General features: G+C 36.7%; 1 protein-coding gene across 5 annotated transcripts in view; it reads left to right on the top strand.

Moving 5' to 3' along the window:
• The window catches only part of KDM4C (lysine demethylase 4C), a 251,585-nt gene that overhangs the window by 151,936 nt on the left and 72,516 nt on the right, over nucleotides 1-27,133 (top strand). For 4 of the 5 annotated variants that reach the window (XR_010031030.1, XM_063179660.1, XM_063179661.1 and 1 more), the window contains 2 exons: nucleotides 16,973-17,028; nucleotides 20,164-20,272. Coding sequence is in view for 4 of the 5 variants with exons in the window: in XM_063179660.1 (XP_063035730.1) it covers nucleotides 16,973-17,028; nucleotides 20,164-20,272 (165 nt within the window). In the remaining variant the exon portion in view is untranslated. Of the gene's footprint in view, nucleotides 1-16,972; nucleotides 17,029-20,163; nucleotides 20,273-21,066; nucleotides 21,123-27,133 lie in introns of all 5 variants that reach the window. The other variant, XM_063179663.1, reaches the window with a different exon arrangement.

Here is a 27,133-nt window from a genome sequence, read left to right on the forward strand (position 1 = left end):
CACTAGAGATTAAGGGAGGAAAAAAAAGGTAGCATGTGCATTATTTCATGTGGTATGTAGCCTGCATATTTTTCTGATCATGCTTGCTGGGGAAAACCTATTTATAAAATATGGTAATATTTCAGTGCAAAATGTAATGGCATTTTGATACACAAACTTGGAGTAGTTTCATGGACTCCTGAAAAGGATTGGTTAACAGGACATAGTTTTGTGAAAAACTATAGTGTTTGAGCAAAACTGAAAATTAAAATGCATGTAAAGGAGAGAAAATATTTCATTGGTTACTAGAATACCCTATTACAGTTTCCTTTTCAGACAGTCATGAATTTGAGGATCTTCTGAAATACTTTTGTGACTATTGTTCTAGATTCAGGGGAATATCAAGGGGAAAAGTGTAAGTCTGTTGTTATGAGCCCAGAATTTAATTATCAGTTAAACAAACAGGGTTAGAAAGCCCTGCTACTCTATCAAAAATTGAAAAATTTTAATTTCTTTCAGGGAAATTACAGCTATGATGTGGAAGTAGGAAAGTTCTAAAGAGCACATCTTTATGCATGAAATACCATTTATGACTAAATCACATAGTTTTTGTTAAAGACACTTAAAAAATTAAGATGCTGCCTTGGGACCTGATATTAACTACAATACGAAAATAACAAAATGACATGTTTGAGTGGAAATTCGGAGTGTCTTTTGACTCTAGTACATTTTTAAAAAGTCACTGAAAAAATTGTAAAGCAAAATCCAATCTTAAAATTTCTTAATTATATGTTGTAGAAAGAATTCTAAAATTGTTCTAAGATTTTAAGATTACAAATAATCTTGAAGTGGTCATTTAGGTGGCAGCAGTAAGTGAATGATAAGAACAACAGTGAAGTGTCTGATGAGCCATTTATACTAACACTTGTGAAAAACATTAATTTAAGAAGAATTATTCACATTTTAGTGAACAAGTTTGGGGTTATTCTCATATGATGCACATAAGTTTCTGATAATAAGGAAAATTTGAATTTAAGGGAAAGTACTTTTTAGCCAAATTATTTCAGGAGATGAGATGAAGTAGTGAAAGATATATCAAGATCATATGGGAATTAGCTGAATGAAATTTTTATGTGATGAGGTTTTAGAACTGATGACATGTTCACTTTGTGAATGGAGTGGTCACAACTGCAGCTGGCAACAGGAACTACTGCTTAGGTAGAGTCGGCCATATTATGTCTGCATAGCTGACAGCTCTTAAGTAATCTCCCTATCTCTGCTGAACTTGAATATGATTTATTTTTCAATAAACTTTAACACTTTGGTAGCATCACATTATATATACACCCCCAGTTCCTGTGCATTCATCCTAAACTGCTTAAAGTACACCTGTTTAGTTTTCCACAAGCACACTCTAGAAACTGTAGAGAAGCCCCAGTATATTTCTGCACTTTATAAGTTAGCTAACAAGAAGATGATATGACTGAAAGAGAGCACCATTTTCACCATGTAAAGACTAGACAATATGTTATTGGACATTGAGACAATTTTTTAATGTAAGCTTTGCCTGTCCGTATATTTAACTGAATTGCTGTAATTTTTTGTGTGTACTGATTATTGTACAGTTGAATTGTTAAAGCTACAAAATCATCTTTCTGTAGCTCTGTTTTGGTAACCTGAATGAAATTAATTTGTACCCCAAGAGAGTCCTTCATTCAAATATGCTTGTGGAATAAAGTTCCATCTTAATGCCTTAAATCAGCATTAGGTTGGAAAATTTTAATGAAATACTGAAGATTGAATAGACCTCTAGACTAGAAATATGTTTACTTACAAACTTGTCCTCTTCTCTGCTGTCTTTTAGTCTTTGTCACTACATGTCATTCACATGCTACCACATTCACTTTGTTACTATGTGCTATTCACATATTCTTTTTCACCTGCAAGACGTAGGAGCAATAGATAGTACTCATCTGCTACCCAAGAAAAATAGAAATCCTGTTTCAGGGAAGTGAATGACGCTTTGTTAAATACAAACACTTGAATGATAACAAAGTCACTTTTTTTATAATATGGTCTTTCAAAAGTTTTGACATGCCAGTCTTGCACTAATAGCAATTTCAGAGCTATTAGTGATTACAAGAGTTTGCAGAGCTTAGGTGAAGTGACGTCAGCCTGGAAAATACGTTGTTGTTTTTTATAAAGATACAGAATGGGTGATGCGAGGAAGTAGATGGCAGTCAACCTATCTCAGATAACAAGAAAAATATTGAACAAGTGCTGAATCTTATCAATTTCCAAAAACCTAGACAATGACAGAATCCTAAGAGGTGTCTATTGAAGTACAGGCCACTGATTTTTTTGCTGTGGCAGATCATGGGAGTAAGAAATAAGCAAAAGATTTCATGCATCCTAACTTTCAGATGCTTTTGATGGTATTTTAAATTCTGATATTGGCAGTGTCAGAAGAGAGATGATGAAAATAATATTTAACAAACACTAGCAATACGGATTTACTCTCAACCTTAATATCTCAGACCAGCAACCATCATTCTCATAGGACTCTTAATGGTTTTAAGGGAATACATTTCTGACCATCATTTGCTGATTACTTTTCATGTCATTATGGCACATATGTGGAAATCTAAACTACTTTAAGCAGTCTACTTTAAGCAGTTTAGGATGAATGCAAGGAACTGGGGGTGTTTATATAATGTGATGCTACCAAAGTGTTAAAGTTTATTGAAAAATAAATCAAATGAAGTTCAGCAGAGATAGGGAGATTACTTAAGAGTTGTCAGCTATGCAGACATAATATAGCCGACTCTACCTAAGCAGTAGTTCCTGTTGCCAGCTGCAGTTGTGACCACTCCGTTCACAAAGTGCACATGTCAACAGTTCTATAGAATCCGAAACATGACATGAGGATGCTTAAGCTTTGTGTTAGAAGCAAAGCCTGGAAAAAAAATCCATGGAACAATCTGTCTGCTCTTTTCAGCTTTGGTAAGAGTCCAGCTGAAGAACTGTAACAGTAGACATAAAATGTTTAAATACCATGATGGAAGATACAAGAGTTGCAACTGAAATTGCAAGAAACCAAAATTCGTTTAATAATTCCTGATTTATTTCAACCATTCCACAAGGGAGGATGGAAAAGTTTAACATTCTTAGTATAGTGAGGGGAAGGCAGAAAGGAAAAAAAGTCACATTCTGTAATGTAAAATTGTGTGTGTATAATTAAGAGTAACATAAGCAATTGCCATTCTGGAATTTTTGTCCTCTTCTGTCTCATCAGATTGTCTCCAGGAGTAACTTGTACCCATTACTCTTCATATTTTGCACATGACTCCTTCTAAGAAAGGGAATGTATCTTGTCTTTTAGGGAGAAGATGACTTGTGGAGACTTTAAACTGCATCAGCAGAAGTTAATACCAGGATTTTTTATTAATTTTTATGTCTAAAACTAGTTAAAGACAGAGCTGGGATATATAGATTTTATAGAAGCTACTTCTTTAAGACTTTTGAAAACATGTTATGTAAACATTTTTCACGAATTGTTGAAGAAGACTTGATTGTACTTTGAAGCAGAATGATAAAATAGACACTGAATTTTGTTTTTTCTGTAGTTTTCTATTGCTTGCTTGGATACTATTACTCATTGCAAACAATGTGGATGTAGTTGTCTTTGGGGAAAACTTTATTAGTTTGGTATCGAACTTAGATATGCTAGTATATTTTTGCTTGTGTGGAACCTCAGTCCTAACATCAGCATGATAATAATTGCTGATATGTATTTCATACTATTTGTCATTTTATGGTAATGTTTCTGTCCCTTCAGAGTTTGGATGATAACCTTAGATTATCCTAACAGCTTTCTCTTCAAAATAGGACAATACTTTTATCTAATCCTAGAATTATACATAAGATAATATGGTTCTCTTTTAACCAATCTTCTGTACATTGAAAATGACAAGTTAAATATACTGCTATCCCAAAGTACTACCTTCCCTTTTGAAAATCAGCAATTCAATTTAGTCCTACCAATCTACAACCTAAAGTTTGATGCTTCTTTTGAATTAAATGCAGATGTTTATTTTCTGAATCAATTTTGAAATTTTCATAATTTTTTCATATAATCATAGAATACCAGGTTGGAAGGGGACCTCAAGAATCATCTGGTTGACGCCTCTTGGCAAAATCACAGTCTAGACAAGATGGCCTAACACCCTGCTCAGATGAATTTCAAGTGTTTAGCTTGAAATAGGGAAATTCACCAGTTCTCTCGGGAGGTTATTGCAATAGTTTTTGCTGTGAAATTGCTTGTGTCTAATCAGATTGTCTCCAGGATAACTTGTACCTATGTGACTCCTTGTGAGAAAGGGAATCTCCATCTTCTTCATAGCCACCCTTTAAATGCTGGAACTTGATCAAGTCTCCCCTAAGCCTTTACTGGTGCTGAACAAACAACTTCCCAGACCTTTGGTTCTCTATATGGCCCTTCTCTGGGCCTCTGCAGCCTGGCTACACCTTTTTTTGACCAAAACTAAACACAAAATGTGTCTTCTATACCTGTTGTTTTACATATATTATTTTAATTGTATTTTTACTTGCTGTGTAGTACCATGAGTCTCTCTGGAGACAGAGATGAAATTAAAGAAAATTCCTTATTTGCACAATCTTTTCTTTTTTTTGCTGCAGGGAATATAGTGTGAGTGTATTCTACATTCCAGCTGACACAGTTGAGACTTCAAGTTTTTACATGAATTAAATGAAAAACCACATTAATCTAAATTTTTATTCTGGATAATCATTGCTAAAAAACTACAGCAGTTGCAGAAGATCTGAAACAGATTTGGCTCTCTGTGGGAATTACATATACACATGCCTTCCAGAATTTACTTTTTGTATCTCAGAATACACAGTATGGGAAGATTGAGTTATTAGGAAATACTGACTCCTTGAAAGTCCAACTTCCTGGATGTTTGAAATTGTTTTCCCTATGCTTCATTATGATTCATAGGGGAAGGGGATTAAGCTGAAGATGACCCATCTGAGAAGTTCCCTTCTGGCTAAGGCATTAAATCCTGAAGAGAAGGTTGATTGGAAAACAATGAGAAAGAAAGTTTTGTGTCATGAAGAATATAATGGAAGTTGTGAAACATTGGTACAACCTTGTTTCAGAGTTCATTTCTTAGGACAAAAAAATCCTTCTCATTCCTCTGCTTACAAAAATTGTTTTAAATTCTGTTTAATGATACTTTCTTAAAATCACAGCAGTTACGTTAACTTCATGGAAAATTTGATGTCTGTTAGGCTTCTGTATGTCAGTATGACTTTGCAAAGCAAGGAAGCATGAGAGCACTATAGGAATGAGAGCTCTCTTAATAGCTAAATAAAACTATGGATCCCAACTCTGAAAATTATTAATATCCAGAAATAGAAAAATACCTATATGGGTTTAGATTGGCAGAGCCAGATTTTTCCTTGATAGCTATTCCAGTTTATATTATCAGAGGAAACCAATTTTGAGATTCAGAAGCATACTGTTTTCTTGCAGTTTCAGCATTTTAAGTAGCTGGAGAAGTATGCTTTACAATAATTTATGTCAAATTTTCACCCTCTAGGATATACCTGCATTCATGATAGATAGTACGTCTTTATATTCTACTAAGCAGTAGGTCCTGATAACAGTTATTGACAGAAGAGTGATATAGAATGGTCTATGCTAATGGGCAAAAATGGCCATAAATCAATCCCCCAAAACAATATAAAAAAATAAAATTATATTTAATAAGTCATCTGCATGGATCCTGAAAGTGTAACTGAATTCTTATAAAGTGCCTTGATTGAGAACGAACACCTCATTAATCTTAAATGCTTCAGCTGGAAAGAGTTAGTGAAGTCAGGAAGAATAATGACTGGCATTACAGAGAATGCAACGTACTGTACAATGAGCAAAGATGTGGTCACCCAATAGCAATAGTACATAAACATGGAGTACCTTTGTTATTTAGACTACAAAAATTTTGGGACAGGAAAGAAATAGAAAGGAGTGCAAGTCAGGAAACAGGTAAGTACACTTCAATGGCTTGCTTCATGATCAGGTAGATTATGATCATAAGGTTACTAAGAAAGAGGCTGCGTGACTTTTCACAAGTGATTCTTACATTGTTCTCCACAGCACTGCAGAAACTGTTAAGTACCTCATCTGGTTAGCTGGCACTGATTTTGAGAACAGATCCTATGTTGAAATAGCTTAGCAGAGTTTCTTTTTCTATAGATAAGCTTTTTCATGCTTTGTATATTACTTATGGGTAATTAGTCTTTGGGTTTATTTACATTTATGGTTAGAGTAGCCCCCTATGTAATTTGAAGGATTTTTAGTTTCTTTTTCCCAAAGGCATCAGAAAGGGACATCAAAGAGCTTTTCCACATTCCTGCTTACAAACTGCCCTATTCCACTCCACTGAAAATAATGATTTTGAACGTTCTTTTTGTAGTGGTGCCCTTCTCACTAGTATGGTGTTGTAATTTCCATTATAAACTGCTGTTTCAGAGCCTGCTGTCTGCCAAAATTAACTCAATATGTGTGGGTTGGTGATAGAGTGTTAATTTTCAGACTGATTTTTCTACCAAGCTTTAGATGCATTTGAATATTGTTAATAAAAGAAACTACTGGACAGGAAAATCTGGCTATAATTTAAAAAATTAAAACCCTGAATATTTCTGTGGTTTTTTGTTTTCAGAAAAATAAGACCTGATTATTATTCTTTAAAAATATTTATTTTTTATTTTTAAAAATCTGAATTTTTGCAAACCTTCTCTCCAAAAAAGTTGACTTACTGTGAGAATTTTAAATGCTGATGTCCATGTATGGACTCAGATGTGGGGAGCATTATATTTCCTTGTGATTTTGGTATTATACTAGTTACAGGTTATTTATTGCTTGCAAAACTCAACCTTTGAAACAACATATTTTAACAGGCTTGTAAATATGGGGTTTCTCTGATGCTGTCACAGAAGCCAAACTGAAGACCATTAAACTCAGAAAATGTGTTTTTAACGTAAATGCCATAAGGCTCAAACCCAAAGCTCATTTTGACTTTTCATTCACTTCGCTGGAGTTTGCCAAATCAACCTTTGCCACTGATACCCATGGGAAAAGATTTGGTTGCTTCCAGCTATGTGGGTATTCTCATATTACAAGGAAGAGATTCCCTGCAGGGTTGGTGATTCAGTGAATTATGATTTCAGTCAGATGTAGTTTGAATCTGGTCCTGCTTGGAGATGGAATTGGACCAGAGAACCTCTCTCAAATTAATCCAATCTTAATTTATCCTCAAAGACCATATCTGATCTCTAGAGGTAGTGCTGCAAAGTCATTGAGAGGAAAAACATGCTATAAAAAGCCAGTAGCAGGATGTCTTGACCTGGCCAACTTGTATGTTGCTGTTTTCTTAAAGGTACAGCTTCTGAAGGTACTCAGGTTAAAATCTAATATTTACTGCCTACAATAATGGGAATAAGCCTACAAAATTTTTATCATATATAAATATGTATTAGATACACTGTCATTCCTGTTTTGTTTGCTAAGCATTTCCTCTTAGTGTTCATAGAATCATAGAAATGTTGGAAGGGTCCTTATGGATTTAGTTCAACACCCTACCATAGACATGGTCTTTCACTAGACCAGGTTGCTCAGGGCCGCATCCAATCTTGAATATTTCCAGGAATGTCTGGAATTTCCTGAAATATCTACAACTTCTCTGAGCAACTTGTTCCAGTGTCCCACCACCCTCATGATGAAGAATTTTTTTCTTATATAACCTACACCTATGCTCTTTCAGTTTGAAGCCTTGCCTTATCATCCTTCTTGTAGCCCCCTTTAGGTCATGGAAAGTGCTATAATGTCTCCCTGAAGCTTTCTCTTCTTCAGGCTGAACAACTCCAACTCTCAGCCTGTCTCCACAGGAGAGGTCCTCCAGCCTCCTGATCTTTTTCTTGGCCTTCTGTGGACCCACTTCAGCAGTTCTTTCTTGTGGTCCCAGAGCTGGATGCAGCTGTTGGGGTCTCTTTGAGGGCCAGAATCACCTCCATTGATCTGCTGACCACACTATTTGTGATGCAAGCCAAGGTGTGGCTGGCTTTCTAGATTGTGAGTCAGCTCACACTGAGCTTCCTGTCAACCAGCAGCCAGCCCCAACTGTTTCTCACCTGGGCTGGCCTTGATAGTTTTCTCCACCCAGCCTGTATTTGTTTTTGGGATTGCCCCAGGTGTGTTCCTCTGTGTAGAAGTGATTTTTGCAGGAAGAATTATCAGTTTTGTATTTTCAGTGGCCTATTTATTAACGTTTTGGGAAAGGTAATCTCATTCCTTTTGACTCCAAAGGAGAAAGTGTAATCTTTCTTGTTCAATTATATGGGAACAGTTGCTCTTTCTACTATAAGGATTTTCTAGATCTGAGTGACTAATAACCACTGTGACAGAAATTACTTCAACTTCAGGCATCTAATAGTCTCCATTTTATACTTTATGGATGTGTGTTACTTCATATATGTACATTCTAGGGAGAAAGGAAACATAGTACCCACCCCTGTCAAGTTGTGTGAGTTTTTTTACTCCAGTTACCTGAATGAATATTTTGATTCTAATTTCAGTCTCAGCCTCAGTTCTCATTCCTTCTCTGGCTTTCCAATTGTCTCAATATTCCCATTTTCCATCTCAACCCCCCTTCCCTGTAATTTTGAAGTCTTCTTATCCTAGCCAACTCTCTCCTGCTCTTTGTGGTGTTAGAGATCACTGTTAATAATCCTATGGACAGTGTAGTGAAGCACTACTTGCTCTTTATACTGTTTCTTTACATTAGTATAATAAGGGAGCTGCAACTGCAAGAAAATTGTTGACTATCCCTAAGTCAAGGGCAGGGCAGACTGATTGTTTGCAGGATTAGTTACTAAAATGTGGAAATTAAGTAGCTGATGATTTGTAAACTTTAAATTTCCAAAGGTGGATATCTTGAACAGACTTGGATGCAACTGCAAGAGTAAAATGTTCATCCATAAAAAGAAGTACGGCCACCTTCTGTTTTCAAGAACATACTTTAAGCTTGTAGCCAAAGATCTTTCCGCATGTTAAATAGGTATTAGCCTGTGCTTGGTGTCTCTTTCAAGGAGTTACTCAGCCTCCATAATCAGTGTGAACTTTAATCACTTAAAATACAAATGAAGGTTGTGGCTTATACTGGTAGCATCTAGCAACTCTGTTAAGAGTAGTGCTCCTTGTCAGGAAACTGAATCTGAATCTTTTATTAGATAAACATGAATTTTTCTGAAGTTTATTATTTTTTACAAATATTTTGTTACTGAAAAAAAGAAATTTGTCTCTGAAGGTAATAGCTCAAAGTGGATACAGTAGTGGACTTTGAATTGGAATTCAGTAATTTCAAAAGCTATTTTCCAAGTGAAAATTATTCCCTTGGTGTAGAAAAATTAGCATATTCATTAGTGGGCCATAGCTGAAAACAACATTTTCAAGAGAAGCACCAACCCATTTCTCTTTACACAAGGATAAATATAGACACAATTATGAATAAGCTGGGAAAAGGGGATGGATAAAATGTAGCAATGCCATATCCAAATGCACATCTGTGTTAATAGTACTAGGAGTGTGACCTTGGGCATTACAATGCAATGGAGAAAAGAGATGGAAGACTAATGATATCTATTTTCAGTTCAAAGGTTTCTATCTATAAAGCTAACCAGAGTGGCTTGAAGAAAACAAAATATGTTTAACAGCCAAAGCCCAACAATTTTTATCTATTTGACCTAGCTGTAGCAGAGTTGAACATTAGATACCTGTTTTGATTTGCTGTTTTTAGAGGAGACTAGTAAATTGGTATTATTGTGACTCATCTTTGGAGCAGTTGACTCTTGAAACTGTTTTGACCTCTTATTAAAAATATTTTGGGGAAAAAACCAAGCCCAAAACCTTTCCTAACCACTTCTCTTAGGTTTTTAGATGCTAGTTGAAGTCAATTGGCTTGAGCTGATAAAAAAATGGTGGGAATACATTACTTACTGAATAGGTTGTGTCCTAATTGCTGCTTAAGACATTATCAAGGAGTAGTGACTTTATATTGTCCAAAGGTTTAGGTTAGATATAAGGAAGAAGTTCTTTACCTTGAGGCTTGCCAGAAAAGTGGTGGATGTCCTATTCCTGGAAGTGTGCAAAGCCAGTTGGATGGGGCTCTCAGTAACTTGGCCTGGGAAGGTGTCCCTGTCTATTGCAGGGGAGTTGGCCTAGATGATCTTTAATGTGCAATGCTTCAAATAACTATCCAAAATGTATTGAAGCTACTTGAAAATATTACTTCAGGTAAAATCACTGCTAAATAAAACTGTGGCAATAAAGTTACCATAACAGCTTGTTAAGTGAATGATAATAATATATTAGTAAAGCTTATTTTTTCGTTTGTTTGTTTTTTGGGATCACAGATTGGGAAAATTAAATATATATGATATGTAATATATATTTCAGTGTGTGCTTGGTGCCAAGCATTTGGATTTTCCTTAATAACTAGGTAGTGTTTCTGCATATGAGTGTTTAAAACTGCAGATTATGTAGAGCAGTAAGATGTGTTAGAAGAATTAAACTAAAGTCTGTTCTGGTCTGGTATTACCTCGTTCATAGCAAGAAATTAATACCTGATGAAGAATATGTGTCTTGAGCAGGCATTCCTAATGCTTTCTCAATCTCCTACGATGTGGAAGTAAGAAATTGTCTTAGCCAAAGGCAATATCTTTCCTTAGTAGAAAGTAACTTTGTTGGATTTCTTTTTCATTAACTTAGGCAGATTCTTTCTCAACTAGTGTAAAATTTTCACACCCACATCTGGCAAACAGACACATACTGTGTGAAGAATCTTTCTGGGTTTTTTTGTTTCTTTCTTTGTTTTGAGTCTGCTACTAGTTTCCTTCAATAGCAACTACCTTCTTATTGAAGTACCAAGCGATGCCCTTTTCCAAGTCTCATTTTTCCAGTTGCATCTGTCAAACATTACACAGTCTTTTTATTGCCTTGACCAGCCTGCAGGGTTATCCCTTTTGCAGAAGCTGTAGCAGAAGATGTTAGCTGAAGACAAACTTTCAGCTTATTTTTAGTGAGGCCTGTGAAGTAAGAGCAATCAGAAATGAACAAGATATTAATAAATTACTGCGATAACTTGGAAAACAAGATATAACTGGAGAAAATTGTAAAGATACTGAAGCTAGAATACAGACAAAGGATTGCAGAGCAGTGATGTCAGCTGCTGCTGTAGAAAAGATCTTGGAGATTATTATCCATGTGCTACACAAGTCATGGCTGTGTAAGCATATCTCCCCAGATGTGGGATAAAAATGAAATATATTTTCCCTGACATCACTGAAGATCTCTTCTCATTGCATTTCAGAAGGGAGAACGTGGCCACAGATGAAGTCGCTTACGTGGAAAAATAGGGGTTGTTTAACCAACTAAGGATCTATAGATGGAAAATGGCAAAAAAAGAAAGGGACAATATGGGGCTTTTGATGTTTATCACGTGTAAAGTAAAAAGGAGAAGACTTAAGCAGGGTATCTGCTTGCTAGTTTAAATTAAAAGCTCCCTAATGGCATGGATGCCAAAGAGCTGCAAGAGATTATTAGGTTGCTTATGGAAGCTACATTTTAAGAGGAAATTTTTGAAAATGTGTCAGTCACAATTTATTAAGAGAAACGTATATTTTATTTTATGCTGTCTTCCACTGACATAAGCTTGAGTTTCTTTTTCATTTAACTGAGTAAGTGTAATTATATGGAGATGCTATTGTAATTTACAGGACCTTAGCAAAGAAGAAATAGCAGTTTAACAAGAAAGAGGATTGTGTGGTGCATAATCATAGTTTTCAATAAAAATAACTGTTAGATGACTTAATGTATATTCCTCTGCTATGGCTTGGCAGAATTCTACTGCCTTGCTGTGTCACACAGCTTCCTGTCTCCTATGGAGGCAGCTATTGCTAATGAAGTAGGTATGGGGATATGGAAGTGTGAAAACTGGTTTTTATAAGTGTTACTGTGAATATGACTGAATTCTGGCAGACACTAAAAAAATACCCAAAGATAAGCAACTGTATTAATTTTAAAATATAAATGAGTGTAAACAGGCTTGGGTTTTGCATAATATTTATCCATGCAACAAAAATTAATATGCAGCTTTGCCTGAGTAGCAACATATCCTTCCAAAAAAGGTTATCCATCTTTTGGATGGATGTACCAAAGGAAGCATGGTTAATTCACACTGACTTGAGGTTTTTCTGCCAGTTTCTTGAAGTGATTGAAGCAGAGTAGTGAGATTAGGGTTGATGGTTGAAGAAATGGGTTTTTTTGGTTAAAAAGGGGAAACATTTACTTCAGAAATAGTGAATATGATATGTATTGTTATGAAAAAAAGCATCATTTCCACAAAAAAGCTGAAAGATAAAAGGAATGTTACTGTATAAAACTTGTGAATTAAATATGGATATGGAGATATCTTACTTTATACAGGTACTGTAAGAGAAAAAGCCTTATTGTAATTCTAGAATGTTATGGAGATTTTTTAAGGAGATGAGCAATTTAAAATGGTCTAAGATTTAATTTAGATACATATAAAATAATATGCTTATGAAATTATTATTTAATGCAAATACGAATGACCAAATTACTTGTTTAAAGGATTTGCAAAGTAATAATGAATAAGAGATTGGATACCTTCTAAAGTGATGCTTTATAATGAAATACATTCTTTTCCTGATTTTTACATGATAGGCTGACAGCAGGTAGTCAGGGATGCACAGACATGCTCTTTCTTTTTGAGAACACAGAATCAGAGAATCATAGAAGGGTTTGTGTTGGAAAGGACCTTTAAAGGTTATTTAGTCCAAATTCCCTGCCATAAGCAGGGACACTCTCAATTAGACCAGTTTGCTCAGAGCCCTGTGTGACCTGACATTGAATGTTTCCAGGGATGGGGCATCCACTGCCTCTCCAGGCAATCTGGTCTGGTGTTTGACTGTCCTTACTGTTAAAAACTTTTCCTTATGTCTCATCTGTAATGATAATGTATTTAAAACCATTTCTCCTTATAAATTGTTTTTCCCCATCTTTTTTATAAGCCTACTTTAAGTATTCTAAGGCCACAATGAGGTCTTCCCAAAGCCTTCTCTACTTTTCCCAAGGCTGAACAGCTCTCTCAGCCTGTCTTCATAGGAGAGATGTTTTTGGAGCGCTGGACTACCTCAGCAGGTCTATGTCCTTCATGGATAATAACATGGGTAGTAGTTACTAGTTCACATGCTATTTCACTGCCACCCATGGCATGTATACATTTGTTAGGAATATTAGTCTCTGTAAATGTCAGGTTCTCTGAGTTTCATTAATTGTAGTATATTGAGTCAGGTTAAGCTAATAGCCATGTCGCCTGTATATAGGAAAATATATTGCAATGCAGACATAATAAACAAAATAGTTTTAATGGGTTTTAAACCTGTGTTCCTACCCACACAGTTTTGTTATGAACACTGGTTAACTTAACTAGTTCTTAGGGATCTAATTGTTTATAGTCTGTTTCCAGCAGACGGTGAACAAGTACCCTCCAACATTTCTGCTCACCAAAGATACATACAGGTGTTTCTGTAGAGGACATAATATTTGGTTCTATAGGTCCTGCATAAGGGTAATTTTTTAAAGCTTCTAATGAGGCTATTTAGAGCCACTTTCTCTTTTCCTTGGGCTGCTCTCCTCCATTTAATTTTCCCTCTATGTTTTTTCTTTTCTATTTTTAGCCTAATGTCAAAGCTCTGTGGTTGGTAGGTAAATATATGACTTCTGTCTCTTTCTGTGCTGCTTTACCTTAATTTCTTTGTAAAATTTATTTGTAAAATTTCCTTAGGGCCTTGGATTCTCAGTCTGGCTACATTAGTAAGTTCCACAGCAGATGACCTGATGAAAGTTTTTTGTAAAAGTGAAAAATATCCATTAGAAGCAGAAAAATGTTATCATTTGTCAAGTAACAAATTTTTAAGTGGTGTCAGAATGTCAAAGCTCTTAAAATAGGAGCAAATGCGCTCTTTGTTTTGCAAAGCAGAGTTAAAGTATTTTTGTGGCCAGTGTTACGAAGGAGCTCAGGTTAGCAAGAATTTGTGAGGAATCCCCTGAACTTTCACATTTGAAAGTGGAGAATGGAAGTTTCTCCCTGCACGGATTTTTGATGAGTTAGACTTACGCTCTTTTCCCCAGTCTGCAGATATTACTCTATCTATAAATCGTGAAAGTTCATGCTCTGCAGAACTGCTGTCTTGGCTTAAGACAGTTTAAGGAGCTGGACACTCTAAAATTAATTACCTCCTCTTACCAACCCCTTTCCACCCATTAGGAACATATGCGAGTAAACGTAGGTGAAAAAATAACAGTTTACTAAAAAGCAAAACAGCAACAAGCAAAAAAAAAAATTAAATAATCACTAGATACAAAATTACTAATCTCCTGAAACCCAAGGAAACAAAAAGAGATCAAAGTGTTGGAAGTAGCATTTACAAGATGGTGCCCTCCAGGATGCCTGTGTGGCTTGAAAGAAACGGGGAGAATGGCATGAGCTCTCTACCCCACAGTCAGTCAACCACACCATCTGGGTGACAAAGGGTGAGAAAGATGGTGGGCAGAGAGAAGCTTCCTGGGAAAGCAGGGGCTTTTGGAGTTGCTCTAGTGGCAGATAAGTACCCACTCATGAGGCGTCAGTGCCACCACCCACTGCTTCCTCCTGATGCCTGCTGGGCTCTGCTGGAGTTGATGCTGATGTCCACCACACTGCACAAGTGTTCAGGGAAGGAGGAGAACTGGTCTGTCAGATGTGGGGTGACCTGGTCCGTGGAAGGGGTGCAGGGATTACTCCGAATCAGTGTTTTATGCAATATGCTGTTTTTCCGATTGGCTACTATTGCAAGCCCAGAGAAAAAAACAACTTTACTGGAAGTGGTGTAGTTTTGATCCTTTGGGTTCCCTGATTTATTAGTCAACATATACTTCTAGAAACAGAAATGTGATCTGGAACATATTAGGTCCCATCCTGAGGTTGTTGTCGATAGAATAATGAACCGCAATTCTCTTCCATAAAACTCTGCAATAATATTCAGTAGTTAAAAGGGTGCTCCATAAGAGGATGTTCTGTTTTTCATAGTTTGGTTGGTAAAGCAAAAATTTTGTGCTTGGATAGTAAAGAGGATCCAATTGTCACAGGAAAGTGTTTTTCTATGGTTATGAAAGATGTTTTTCATAGGAAATGTAATATATCATTCAAATAAATTTCTTACAGACATTTGTAGTCTTCATTATTTTTAAGATAAGATCAGACTGGAGTATAGCAGAAAGTTTTTTTGGGTTTTGCTTTGTTTGTGTTTTTGTTTGATTTGCTTGTTTGTCCTGCAAGGGCAACGTAAGTGTAGGGGTTCAAAATACATGGTCTCATATAGGTATACTGTCACAGAATATCTTGACTCTATTTGTGCATTCTTTCTTTTAGAAAAACAGCTGGGAAGAAGAATAGTGTCCAGGTTTAGATCAAATTTGGGGAAGAATCCCCCAAAGGAGCTCCGGTGGGAAAAGCAGATCCAATCGGCCCCTCCCCCCAACTGGTCCGGGAGGAAAAAATACCTCCTTGGAGAAAGGTGGAAAAAACCTGTTTATTAAACAATAAGACCAAAACAATATCAAACAATGAGACCCCTTGCCACTCTAAAAGAGATGACAAACTGAGAAAACCCCAGGTTGAAGCTCAGCTCACTCAGTCTCTGATCAGTCCCGGAATTGTTGCAGGCCAGGCCCGGCCCGGTGGGCCACAGCTGCAGCTGCCGGTGCTCTCCTGGGTGTTCAGTCCAGAGCAGGTTCAAGAGGTCCAAAGAAAAAGGACAAAAAACAGTCCAGGGAATTTCTCTGCCTCAGCTAGCTAGAACTAACTAAAACTCAAAAGAGCTCTCTGCCCCGCTGTCCGTCCGCAGACAACACAGTCCAGGAGCAGGAATGTGGAGGAGGAGTGCAGTGTCTGAAAACAAACTGCGCGCTTCTTTTCTCCCCCCCTTCGCTCTCTGGAACACTCTTAAAGGTACAAAACTTATTATTATTCAACATAAACAGAATGAGACGACTGGGGATAAAAGCATCATATAGTCAACCCAGGACAAATAGCTATGGTCAAAACACTTTTTCATCAACTCCTTTCAAGGCATAAGAGATAAAAAAGAGAATTAAAGGAAAGGATAGATTCAGAAATGAAGGAGACTGAAGAGGAGGAGTGAGGGGTTGGAAACACAAAAAGAGTGTATCTGTTCGAAAGCTCAGTTTTACGTAGAGATAGGAAAAGCCATGTTTTTTAGCTTTTTATGTGGGGACTGCTGAACACCTTGCTGAATGCCCTGAAAGAGATGGAGTTGTACTGAAGATCAAAGCAGTGGAGGTATACTGCAGGAAAAAGAAAAAGAAAGAATAGATTTAAGCTAGATCAATAGCTTATGGGTCAGTTTCTCAGTAACTTCTGTTAAACTCATTATGTGCCGTAGTACTTTGTTTTACCTTTGTAAAATGTGTGGCAATTTCCAGCCTTTCTACAGCAGTACTGATTAAAAGTGTTGGGGACTTTTTTTTTTTTTTTTTTTGGTTTTTTGGTGTTGATTTTGTTTGGGTTTTTTTATTACATTTCAAAGTGATTCAATCCCTTCATCTGTAAGTAATACTCAAATACCTTTTTTCTTTTGGTTGTACGAGTTCTCTTTTTCTCTCATATCCATTTCTTTCTCTGTAAGGAAATGCTGTGCTTGTAAGTGGCAGTATGTAATCTAGTAATTAATTGCTTTAGCAGTTTGCTTTATCCTCAAGATCAGATGAATAGAACTGATTTGTAAACCATCGTTAAAACTCACTTTTTCTACTCTGTTTTTATTTTAGGAATGTTGTCTCTGCAATTTGAGAGGTGGTGCATTAAAGCAGACTACTGATAAAAAGTAAGTATTATGTTCTTCAGGACTTAATAATAAGCACTTAGTATGTGCTTATTTTTAACTTTATTTCCTGTCCATTCCCAGGTGCAAAGCATTTGCAACCTGAGTTATTTGACCGTGTCTCTTTAAGCTAAATCTTATTTCTATTGAAATGTGGCGCTGGCATTTTGTTAAATAGTTAGGCAGTAAAATGTACATTTGTTTTAGTATTTGCAAATGCTTGCTCATTCCAAATTTTAATCTGCTGGCCTTTTTGCAAATAAAGTAAATGAGAGAGGTCATTTAACATTGTTTGCATGTCTTATCAAACAGCAAAGTGTATTTTCTTTGCTCCTGAAAATTTCAATACAATAATTTTGAACTTCTAAACCCAGTATTTTCAAAGAATTATTTTTAATCAGGTTGAAATAATTTTCAATTCTGAAGTTTGTTTTTTTTTTCAAACACACTTCTGTCACACACTGTCAAAAATAGTTTTGTTGCTGACATCAAGCTATTACTGTATCTGGCTGATAGAAACTATAGCAAGTAACCCCTGCTAATGTGGAAAATGTTGCAGCTTAATGTTTTTTCAAGCCCTATAGTAGAATAGTCTTACATGCATTTTGAATAATTTCGTAATTAATTAGCTCATCTTAGTAGCTTAGCAATATCGTGTAGACCTCTTTCTTTTGTGCTTTGGAATGCAGAGGTAAGACATGATCTAGGTATGGCATTGTTTTTCTCTTACCAGGAAAAGGAGGTGGAAAGAATGTATGTATCAGTGGTTTGCAGTTGATTTCATGACTCTTGTCCAGTTAGGAGAAAGTTTTTTAACTCAGGCCATATCTTACCTTCAGAAAATATTATTATTGTAGCTATTTTAATGGAGATTTTTCCAGTACATTAAAGTTCTCAGCTGATTTTTAGTTCCGCTTTAAATTCCCTTTAATTTTTTACTTCCTTTACTTGATAAATACAAAAAGAATTACAAAAATATTATCTCAGTAGAATTTATTATGCCCTTTTGATATTTGCTGCTGGTAGCTTAGTTTCCATGTTGCATCTTTAAAAATATGTATATCTTTCTTTGTATATCAATATAAATTTGTTTGAAATGTCTCATAAGATATATTGTGAGGAAAATGCATAGAGGTTTGCATAAAATCTCTTTTCTTGTGTAATTATATATAAGGTTTTTGGGTTTACATTCTATTACTCTAGGTTAGTTTAATGGATTTGTGAAACGGGATTTCTGTAAAACTAGTTGAACTTTTGTTTTTACTGTTTCTGTAACACCACCTTACAGTTGTTACACATTGTAGAGTTTTTGATCTGTCTTTCAGCATTAGCTATCATTTCAAAATTTTGAGTTTTCAAAAAAGTATGTTACAATTTAACCTTTTTTCTCCAACAGCTGTAAAATCTAACGTGCATTCTCCTTTGCTCCTTCTTTACTCTCTACATACTAATTAGAGATACAGGAAGAGCATGTCATACTTTTAAAAGCTAATGAATCAGACTGGTATGTGTGCATGCAGTAAGCAGTTTGCTATATAGGAAGACTGAGATTTCTTCTTTTCAGCAGACACAGGAATTGTTTTGAGTCTGTTAGGCTGAGAGATATCAGAGGATAAATGTTTAGTTGAAGGTTGATTGAAGAGGCATTTTATTTATAGCTTTTCTGGCTCATAAAGCTTAGATGGTATGACCATGTGGTTTAGCAGGTGGGCAATAAGAAGAAAACAGCTATTACAAAAAATATTTTTAAAAGTCTCAACTTCATATAAGTTAAAACATGAAGAAACTGTCACCATAATAAAAGGATGAATCTGCCAAGATTTTTATTTGGGCTGAACTGTATAACTTGCTAATTGGTATGTCATCTTTATATACAGGTCTTATTTCACACTTCGACCAATGCAACTTTAAAATCACGTGACAGGAGTTTGTTTGGTCCCTGTGTATCATATTATACTTTTGCAGATGTTTTTGTCAAAGATGACTTATTGAAATATTCCTGCTCTAGTGCAACAAAGAGAATTTTATTTTTGTTTTCTGCATCGCCCTTCATCTCCTTCTGCTTCAGCCCACATTCCTGTTAATCTGTTAAGATGCTCGTGTAATCTGTGTTTCTTCAAAATGTACAAGAAGCGGAGTGAGGCAGGCATTCAGAGCTTACAGAAACAGAGCAAGTGGGGTAACCAAAACAGACATACAGTAAATGACAGGAAATAAGGCAAATATGAGTAAAAAAATGGAAATGTTTTCCTTTATTCAGGATATAACTGAATTCTTGTCTACCCCAAAAAGATTTTAGAAGTAACTTCTTGTCTACCCCAGAAAGATTCTAGAAGTAGCCTCAGAAGGCTGCTCTTTGATTATAAAAGTGTTGTTAGCTTCTCTGGTGCTTCATGAAATACACAGTTTCAATATTAATTTCAGGCTTTTTAAAGTTTCTTTTAGCTTTGTTATTTTGAGATTCATGTATCGGGAGGATTTGGAGTGCTTTCTGATGCATATAGGAAGCATGTGGTATCATCTGACAAACTCTGGATGTTCCACTGAAGTCTTGAATGTAACACTGGCCCTAGGTGCTTTTGCTACCAAAGGAGATCCAGTTCATGTTGGGCATTGCACTGGTGGCTTGCTTACTTTGCTGCTTGGATGCCTTTGTGTCTGTAGACAGAAGGCCTTGATAACATTTGCATTTCCTTTTGCATTTTGATAGATACATGATTAATTGTAATCACATTTGTTGTGTAAGAATAGTTTCTCAGGTCTGAGTAGTGTTAATAAAGACTAATAAATGCTGTAGATGATAAATTATGCATGAATTAAATAGTGTGGTGTTTACATATGTACCTGAATAGCCCACCTGCAAAAACTTCTTACTTAAATAAAAAGTAAAACATGCTTAAAAATTGTTGCAATAAAATCGCAGTCTGAAAGCTTATTGACACAAAGTGGTAGTGTTGCAAATTTTGTTAAAATGTGTTAATGAAGCTTAGGAAAGCCTAATAAGGAAGTAACCACAGATGGGTATGTTTAAGAAAACCAAACCAAAAGCAAAAGCCAAATATGCAGCAAGCAACAACTTCAGCACTTGTATTTCTATAAGGTTTTTTTGTGGTATTTTTGACTTGCCACTTTTCACAGGTGGGCACATGTAATATGTGCAATTGCCATCCCAGAAGTCAGATTTGGTAATGTCACAGAGCGTGCTCCGATAGACACTAGCAGAATACCCTTGCAAAGATTAAAATTGGTGAGTAGTATATTAATATATGCTCCATATATGCATTGCTATTATGGTGTTCCAGTATTTGAATGTATTAAAAATCTGAATTGTGATGGTTATTGCCAGGTAAAGAGCATTAAGCTGTGTTTAAGGTAAGAAATAAATAGCAAGGGTTTTACTGAGATGGGCCTTTTGAAACATAGTGACAGTTCATTAACAGTGGTAACAGTCTTTGGTGCTCTATTAAATGTAGTTCAAAGGTGTTCTTGCCCTGGAGAAGAGTAACAAACTTACCAGTATCAACTGTGAATGTTTCATTTTTTGGTGTTGTATTGGTGATGAAACTTAAAAGGCAGGGAATAAAACAGTACATATTTGTGAGGTCTTTTTATTATTGATTTTTACCTTGACTATTTATGAAGGTGAAAGGATGCATGGTCTGTTTGTTACATGATATCTCTGCCGTCAGGGTATTGAAAAATACGCATACACTAAATCACACATTAAACAGTGTCATTGAGGAGCACTGATATACTATAGAATAGGATATGCACAAGTGCAAAATGTGGGTTTTTGCTATGTTATATAGTAATTACTTAATCTGTCAATGTGTGCATGACTGTAATGTTGTCAGATAGAAAGTGCTTAATGGCCCATTCAAATTCTTAGAGGAAGTGTAAATTTCCTGGATCATCCCACACTGTTTCCAATGTGATTCTTGGTGTACCTTATCTTGTACTCACTTATTCTGAACTATTAATATTTTCACTCTATATTTTAATTCCCTTTTATTCCATTAATTATTTTTTTTGTTTTTGCAGCTGTATGCTTAAATGTGGAAATGCAGCTTGGAGTGCTTTAAAATTGATAGCCTGTGGTAATCTGTTTCGATTTTTTGTTCAGAATTTTAAAAAAAATTTGTTTTCACATGTCCTTTTAAAAATAATTTAAAAGATGTATGTAAAGAGTATATATATATAACATAAAAACATAAGGCGACTTGAAAATTCCCAATTCAAGTGTTCAAAACACAGAAATCATGGAAACATTGTTGGAAATGACGTCCAAGATCATCAAGTCCAGCCTTTGACTGAATAACACAAAGCCCACTCATCTCAATCTGCCTCATCTCAATCTGCCATATCTGACCATTACCAGGGATGGTGACATCATCCAGCTTTCCTGCGGAGTTTCCTATTTCCTGTTCCAAAGCTTAACCAGCCTTTCAGTAAAGAAATTTCTCCTACTATTGAACCTAACCTCCTCTGGGACAGTTTGAGGACATGATGTCTTGTCCTACTGTTTTTTACTTGGCAGAAGAGGCTACCACACCCTCATTTCAGGCAGTTGTAGAGAATGATAAGGTTCCTCCTTAGCCTTCTTTTCAGAACTTCCTCAGCCACTCCTCACAGGCCTTGTACTCCAGGCCCTTCCCTAGATTTGCTGCACTTCTCTGGACATACTTGAACATCTCAATATCCTTCTTGGATCACAAGTTTCAAAGTGCAGTTTCACTAGTACCAAGTACAGAGGGACAATCCCTGCCCTGCACCTGCTGGCCACACTATTGCTGGCACAGGCCAGGATGCCATTGCCCTTCTTGGCCACCTGGTCAGGTCATGGGCGGGACCCAGCACTGGGCCTTGTTGAGCCTCACACCACTGGGCTCGGCCCATGATCCAGCCTGTCCAGATCCCTCTGCAGAGCCTTCCTGCCCTCCAGCAGGTCAGCACTCCCACCCAGCTTGGTGTCATCTGCAAATTGATAGAGGGGACACTCAATCCCCTTGGCCAGGTCATAAAGATATTAAAGAGAAGTGGCCCTGATCCTTGGGGCACAGCACTTGTGACGGGCCACCAACTGGATTTAAATTAATTAATTAATTAATTAATTAATTAATTAATTAATTAATTAATTAATTCATTCATTCATTCATTCATTCATTCATTCATTCATTCATTCATTCATTCATTCATTCATTCATCAGATGTTGAAATGTGTTCTGTAGACTGTCCATGACTTACACACTGAAAGACTAACAGGAGCCTTTTGGAAAAGTATTGAATTAATTTGGAGCCAGTGTTTCTGAAATTACGTGACTTTAAAACCTATGTTTTTTCTGCTAAATATGGAGAAATTATATTAATCAGTTATGAAGTGTTGAGTAAATTTTAGATTTTCTTCTGTTTTTCCTTCAGTGGATAGAATATTGTTTTTAGTCTTTAATAGTTTTTCAGTTCTTGATGCTTTATTCAACATAAAATGGCTTTTAACCACTTGTATTATGTACAGCTGTATGTAAGCCTATGGTGTCCTGCAAATATATAAAAGTTTAGAAATAGAGTGCTTGCCTTCCTTAACACTGTTTTTTAAAGAAAAAGAATTTGTATATTTGTGTGGAATGAAGGTTGTGCAGAAGGAACTCGACTGAATGCAGGTGAAATGAGAGGCAGGGTACTTTATAACAGTCATAAATGTAGTAGTGCTGTAGGTAGAAGTTGCCTTTCTGTGAGGGAAGGAAGCACCAGAATCCCGGTTACCTCATTATACCTTATTATTCCAAGATTTAATTTCTGACATTAAATTTATAATGAAATAATTAGATTTATATTAATTTAAGGGGAGTATGCAGGTCAGCCATTTCAAAAGGCTCTGTAATAATGTAATGCCAATGGACCAATGCTTCTTGGGTAAAGGAGCAGAAAGAAAAAATCTGCCCTAAAATCACTAGCAGGCTTTCTGCCTTCAGATTTTGATTTTGTTGCAATTACTGCATCTGATGATTTTACTCTGCTCTGTTTCAGAGTAAATACTCTAGCTAAACTATGTTTCCTGATTGACTTTATGTGAAATGTTTTTCTGTATTTTAAAAATAAAAACAAATACGTGTGTGTATGCCTGTATGTATACATATACATAGTAGAATTGCATTGATACTTTTATTTTCTCTAAAACACAGTATATTAAATACCTCTTGTAACATATTTCTCTTGTTTCCTGAAACACGGGGTTCCTACTTCTCTAAAGAGTTTGCTGCCAATAGTCCTCTGTGTATATTCTAGCCTTGTGTATATTTGCCACATTATCCTCAATTCAAACATGATGTTTAAGTTAGTCTTCCCTTCCTGGCTGCTGATGCTACAGAGTAAGAAGCTCTCATACCCACTGGCACTGTATATTTTTCCTCAGGGGAATCACAGAGATTATATGCAAGTGTATTCTTTCTCTAAAAATTCCTACCTCTTCTTTCCTCCAGTCAACCCCACTGCATACTTACCTTTCATTCCTTTTCATTACCATTTGCTCTGTACCTGAGAGTAGACAATTGATACCATCTGTCTAGCTGTAAATTTCTGTAAAAGCATAGTGAGTTTTTCACTCCTGGGAATATGTGAGCAATTGATGTAGGTCAGTTTTGTCTTTTGAAATTGTAGGGACTGTCAGTGCTGCTCTTCAGCAGCTGTCATGGTTTGGGCCTGGCACAAAGCCAGTGCCCCCATGAGAATACCCTCTCCCTGGTGTCTGCTGTGAGATGTGACCAGGAATAAGCAAAGCAGGCTCCTACTTAGAAATAAAGAAAACTTTATTACCTAAACTACAAGAGAAGAAGGAAAAACCTATAAGGGAAAAAAAATTGAAAACCTTACAAAAAAGCACTTTCCTCCTCCCCACCACCCAAAAATTTCCCAATCCAATACATTCCCCCAAATCGCCAACTGCCCAGTCTGGCACCACCCTTTAGGATATTCAAACTTCAGTCCATGAAGAGGAGAGGAGTCCTTCTTGCACCATAGGCTTCCCCTGAAAACACGCTGAAACCTCGTATACTTCCATGTCACTCAGCACCGCCCAGAAAGTCCTTTTGCCGCTTGTGACATCTTCCTTCCATGCCCAGTGCTCTCACCACTGTGCATGGACCAGAGCTGCTTCTAGGGTTGTCTTTCAAGGATGCCTTGTCTCACTCCAAAAAGGCACAGTCTCTGCTTTGGGACATCTGTCCCCCCCCATTTTTTCCCACCCCCTGGGGCCAGGAGGGGTCCCCACAATGAACCCTCCTGGTTCTGAGGCACTGCCTCCCCCTAAGTGCAGTCTCTGTGTCACAGGAATAAAACTGAGTCTATAGCTACACAAGAAAAGTCCAGCCAAAAGGCCACTCCAGTCATCTCTCCCCACTCAGCCAGGCTTCTCCACATCCTTCGGGCCAGGTCCTTGTTATCTCATCTCTTATCTCCCTTCTTATTCAGCTCCGAGGAGGATCAGCATTTTTGCAAGGTCTCAATCATGTAAGAAAAAGGGTTAAAAATTTCAGTCTCTGTCTGTCCCAGAGCTCTGGCACTCCCACACTCGCTGCTGCTCCGGTGGCACCTCCTCACTGCATTCCCCCCCCCTTTTCCTCCCGGGCCGGCCGCTATCAAATTCAGACGCCGGCTCTCCCTCTCTCTCTCTCCTGGGGGGGGAATGGCTGCCCGATGTCTCTTGGGGCTCCTCACCCCCATCTCTGTCCAGGCCCAGGCCTACCGCATGGCTGCCCCTCTCCCGCCCAGCAGCAGTGGCTGGACGAGGGAGGGCGATCAGACCTCTTTGCCTCGAAGTCCCAAGAGAGCCTCCCACGTCCGAAGCTCTGGTTTTAACCCCTGTGTTTTCTCAGAGGTGTGTCCAAACGCCACTGGCCACACCAGGTGCCAATATCAAAATCCGAGCACCCATTGGTTTGACCACAGCATCCCAGAATTCCCACTTCTTCCAGGTCAAGCCACCGCAGCAGCTAATTCCAGCTTCACAGTTAATCCTGTTTGATAGATGAAGGACACCTTTCTTCATCTCCTCTCCACCATTCAAGCCAGAGGCTACCAGAGCAAAGGCAAACTTTGTACATAATACCTTTACATTGAACATTCATAAGCAGTAATTTAATAATTTAAAATAATTTTAAAAATTAATTTGGGTCCATTTTTATAATCCATTTTGTGGTAAAGCATGAGGTATGTAATAAATAAATAAATGTGATCTTCCCTACTGTGCCACCTATCCTTTACAAAATTTAGGATGTATTTCGTTAATTTTTTTTTAATGAGCAAAACATAATGGAAAAAAATATAAAGTAATAGATTAAATACTATCATGCAGCCATACCAAAATTAGATATTACACTGTAGGAGCAAATGGTTCTAGTTGTTTAAAACATTTTCTATCCTTGTCCTCCCTGTTCCTCCTCCCTAAAGTAGTAAGAAGTAGCAAGAAACCCAAATAAGCAGAATATCTACTATTTTCAGAGATCTGTAGAGGAGAACCAGACATTTTCTTTAATGTAACATCTACAAAGGAACAGAAAAGGAAGTAAAAAGCCAATTTTAAAATTTTAATACAAATTAAAAAACATCTGTGTAAATATGAACATATTGGTAGGCTTTTTTTTGTTGTTTAGCTAGTAGATGTAGAGATTGCAGTTAAATTGAATTCGCTAGAGGTTTTGGGTTGAAATCAGTGTTTCCTGTCAGTCTTTCTGCTATTAAATGTTCAAGATATACTAATTTCTTCCAGAGTAAAACTCAGTATTTTTATCATACTAATAGTAGTTTATAGCTTTGAAATTGTTTTATTCAACTGTTTCACGTTGGCAAGTTTTTGGGTTGTTATAGCATGCCAGTGTTTTCATATTTCTCTAGCTTTGTCAGTAGGTTATGTGTCATGTACTATCACTGCTGAAAACTTACATGACAGTGAAATTTTCATTAAACATTGCATATTTTGAAAATTTTTCCTGAATGCAAGTAGACTAAATGAATAGAATATTTAGCTGGGGTTTTTTCCATGGGGGAAGAGAAGAATGCGCTGCACTCGGGTGAAATCACTTCTATTTTAGGGGTATAAACCCATGATATTGTTGGACTTCAGCTGACTTCTCATGTGAAAGCAAAAGACCTCCTAGGCAACCTCAGTGTTTCATGCCACAAAGATGCTATAACCTGTAGTTTCTCCACAGTAAGTCTGTGATTATGCATTTTCTCTTTTTTGTTTGTTTTTTTTCCCCCCAAATATATTTGAATGGAGAAATGAGATTATCCTGGTCTCCTTTTGTCAGAGAGTCAGGCTATCTTTCTTCATTTTATGATGTTCATATCCATCAGGCACTTTGAGTTCAAATAGCCACACGGAATGACAATTTGTCATTACCAAGCTAGGAAATAAATAAGTTGAATATGGACATTTAAGTACAGGTTCTACAAAGAAATGGCTGAAGGGATATACCATACCATATCAAACATTATAAACCAATATTTTCCATAAACTACAGTATTCTAGCTGTTTCGTGGACACATAGTTCAGCTGGTTTTCTCTTCCAGTGGTCTCCAAGTTTAATATCAGACATAAGCTAGTGTGAAAACAGGAAATACAAATGCTAACTTAAGTACTTCTAATCACAGTGAAAATATTAGGAGCAGATAAAAGAGAGGCGAAGGTACTAAGAAGTGATGGGATGCAGGGGCACCACTTGAAATTTGTATAAATGTAAAGGCAGAGTTGTAGCTAATGACAAGTTGGAGGAAGTATGTAATTTGTAGAATTCATGCTGTGAATGAGTGTGGTGTCAGCTTCCATCCCAACGCTGTTAAACAGCATCAAACAATTTACCCAAAGCAGACAAAGCTTAGGCTTTCAGCTGAGTTTAGTTTTATTTAATTTATTTTTGCCTTGTTCCGTTTGTCTTTAGTCTCCAAGAGAAGCTTGGTGTGTGCTTACGCTTTTAAAATTCCATTTTTCCTCGACTATTTATGTGTATGGGGCTTTGGGTCATAGGAAACAAACTGGATTTCTTTGTGCATCAAAGTCAATGATAAAATTCAGTTTTACTTTGGGAAGAGAAAAGCTTTTCCCCAAGTACCTAGA

The sequence above is a fragment of the Melospiza melodia genome, chromosome Z (assembly GCF_035770615.1).
Source record: "Melospiza melodia melodia isolate bMelMel2 chromosome Z, bMelMel2.pri, whole genome shotgun sequence".
NCBI classification, from domain to species: Eukaryota; Metazoa; Chordata; class Aves; order Passeriformes; family Passerellidae; genus Melospiza; species Melospiza melodia.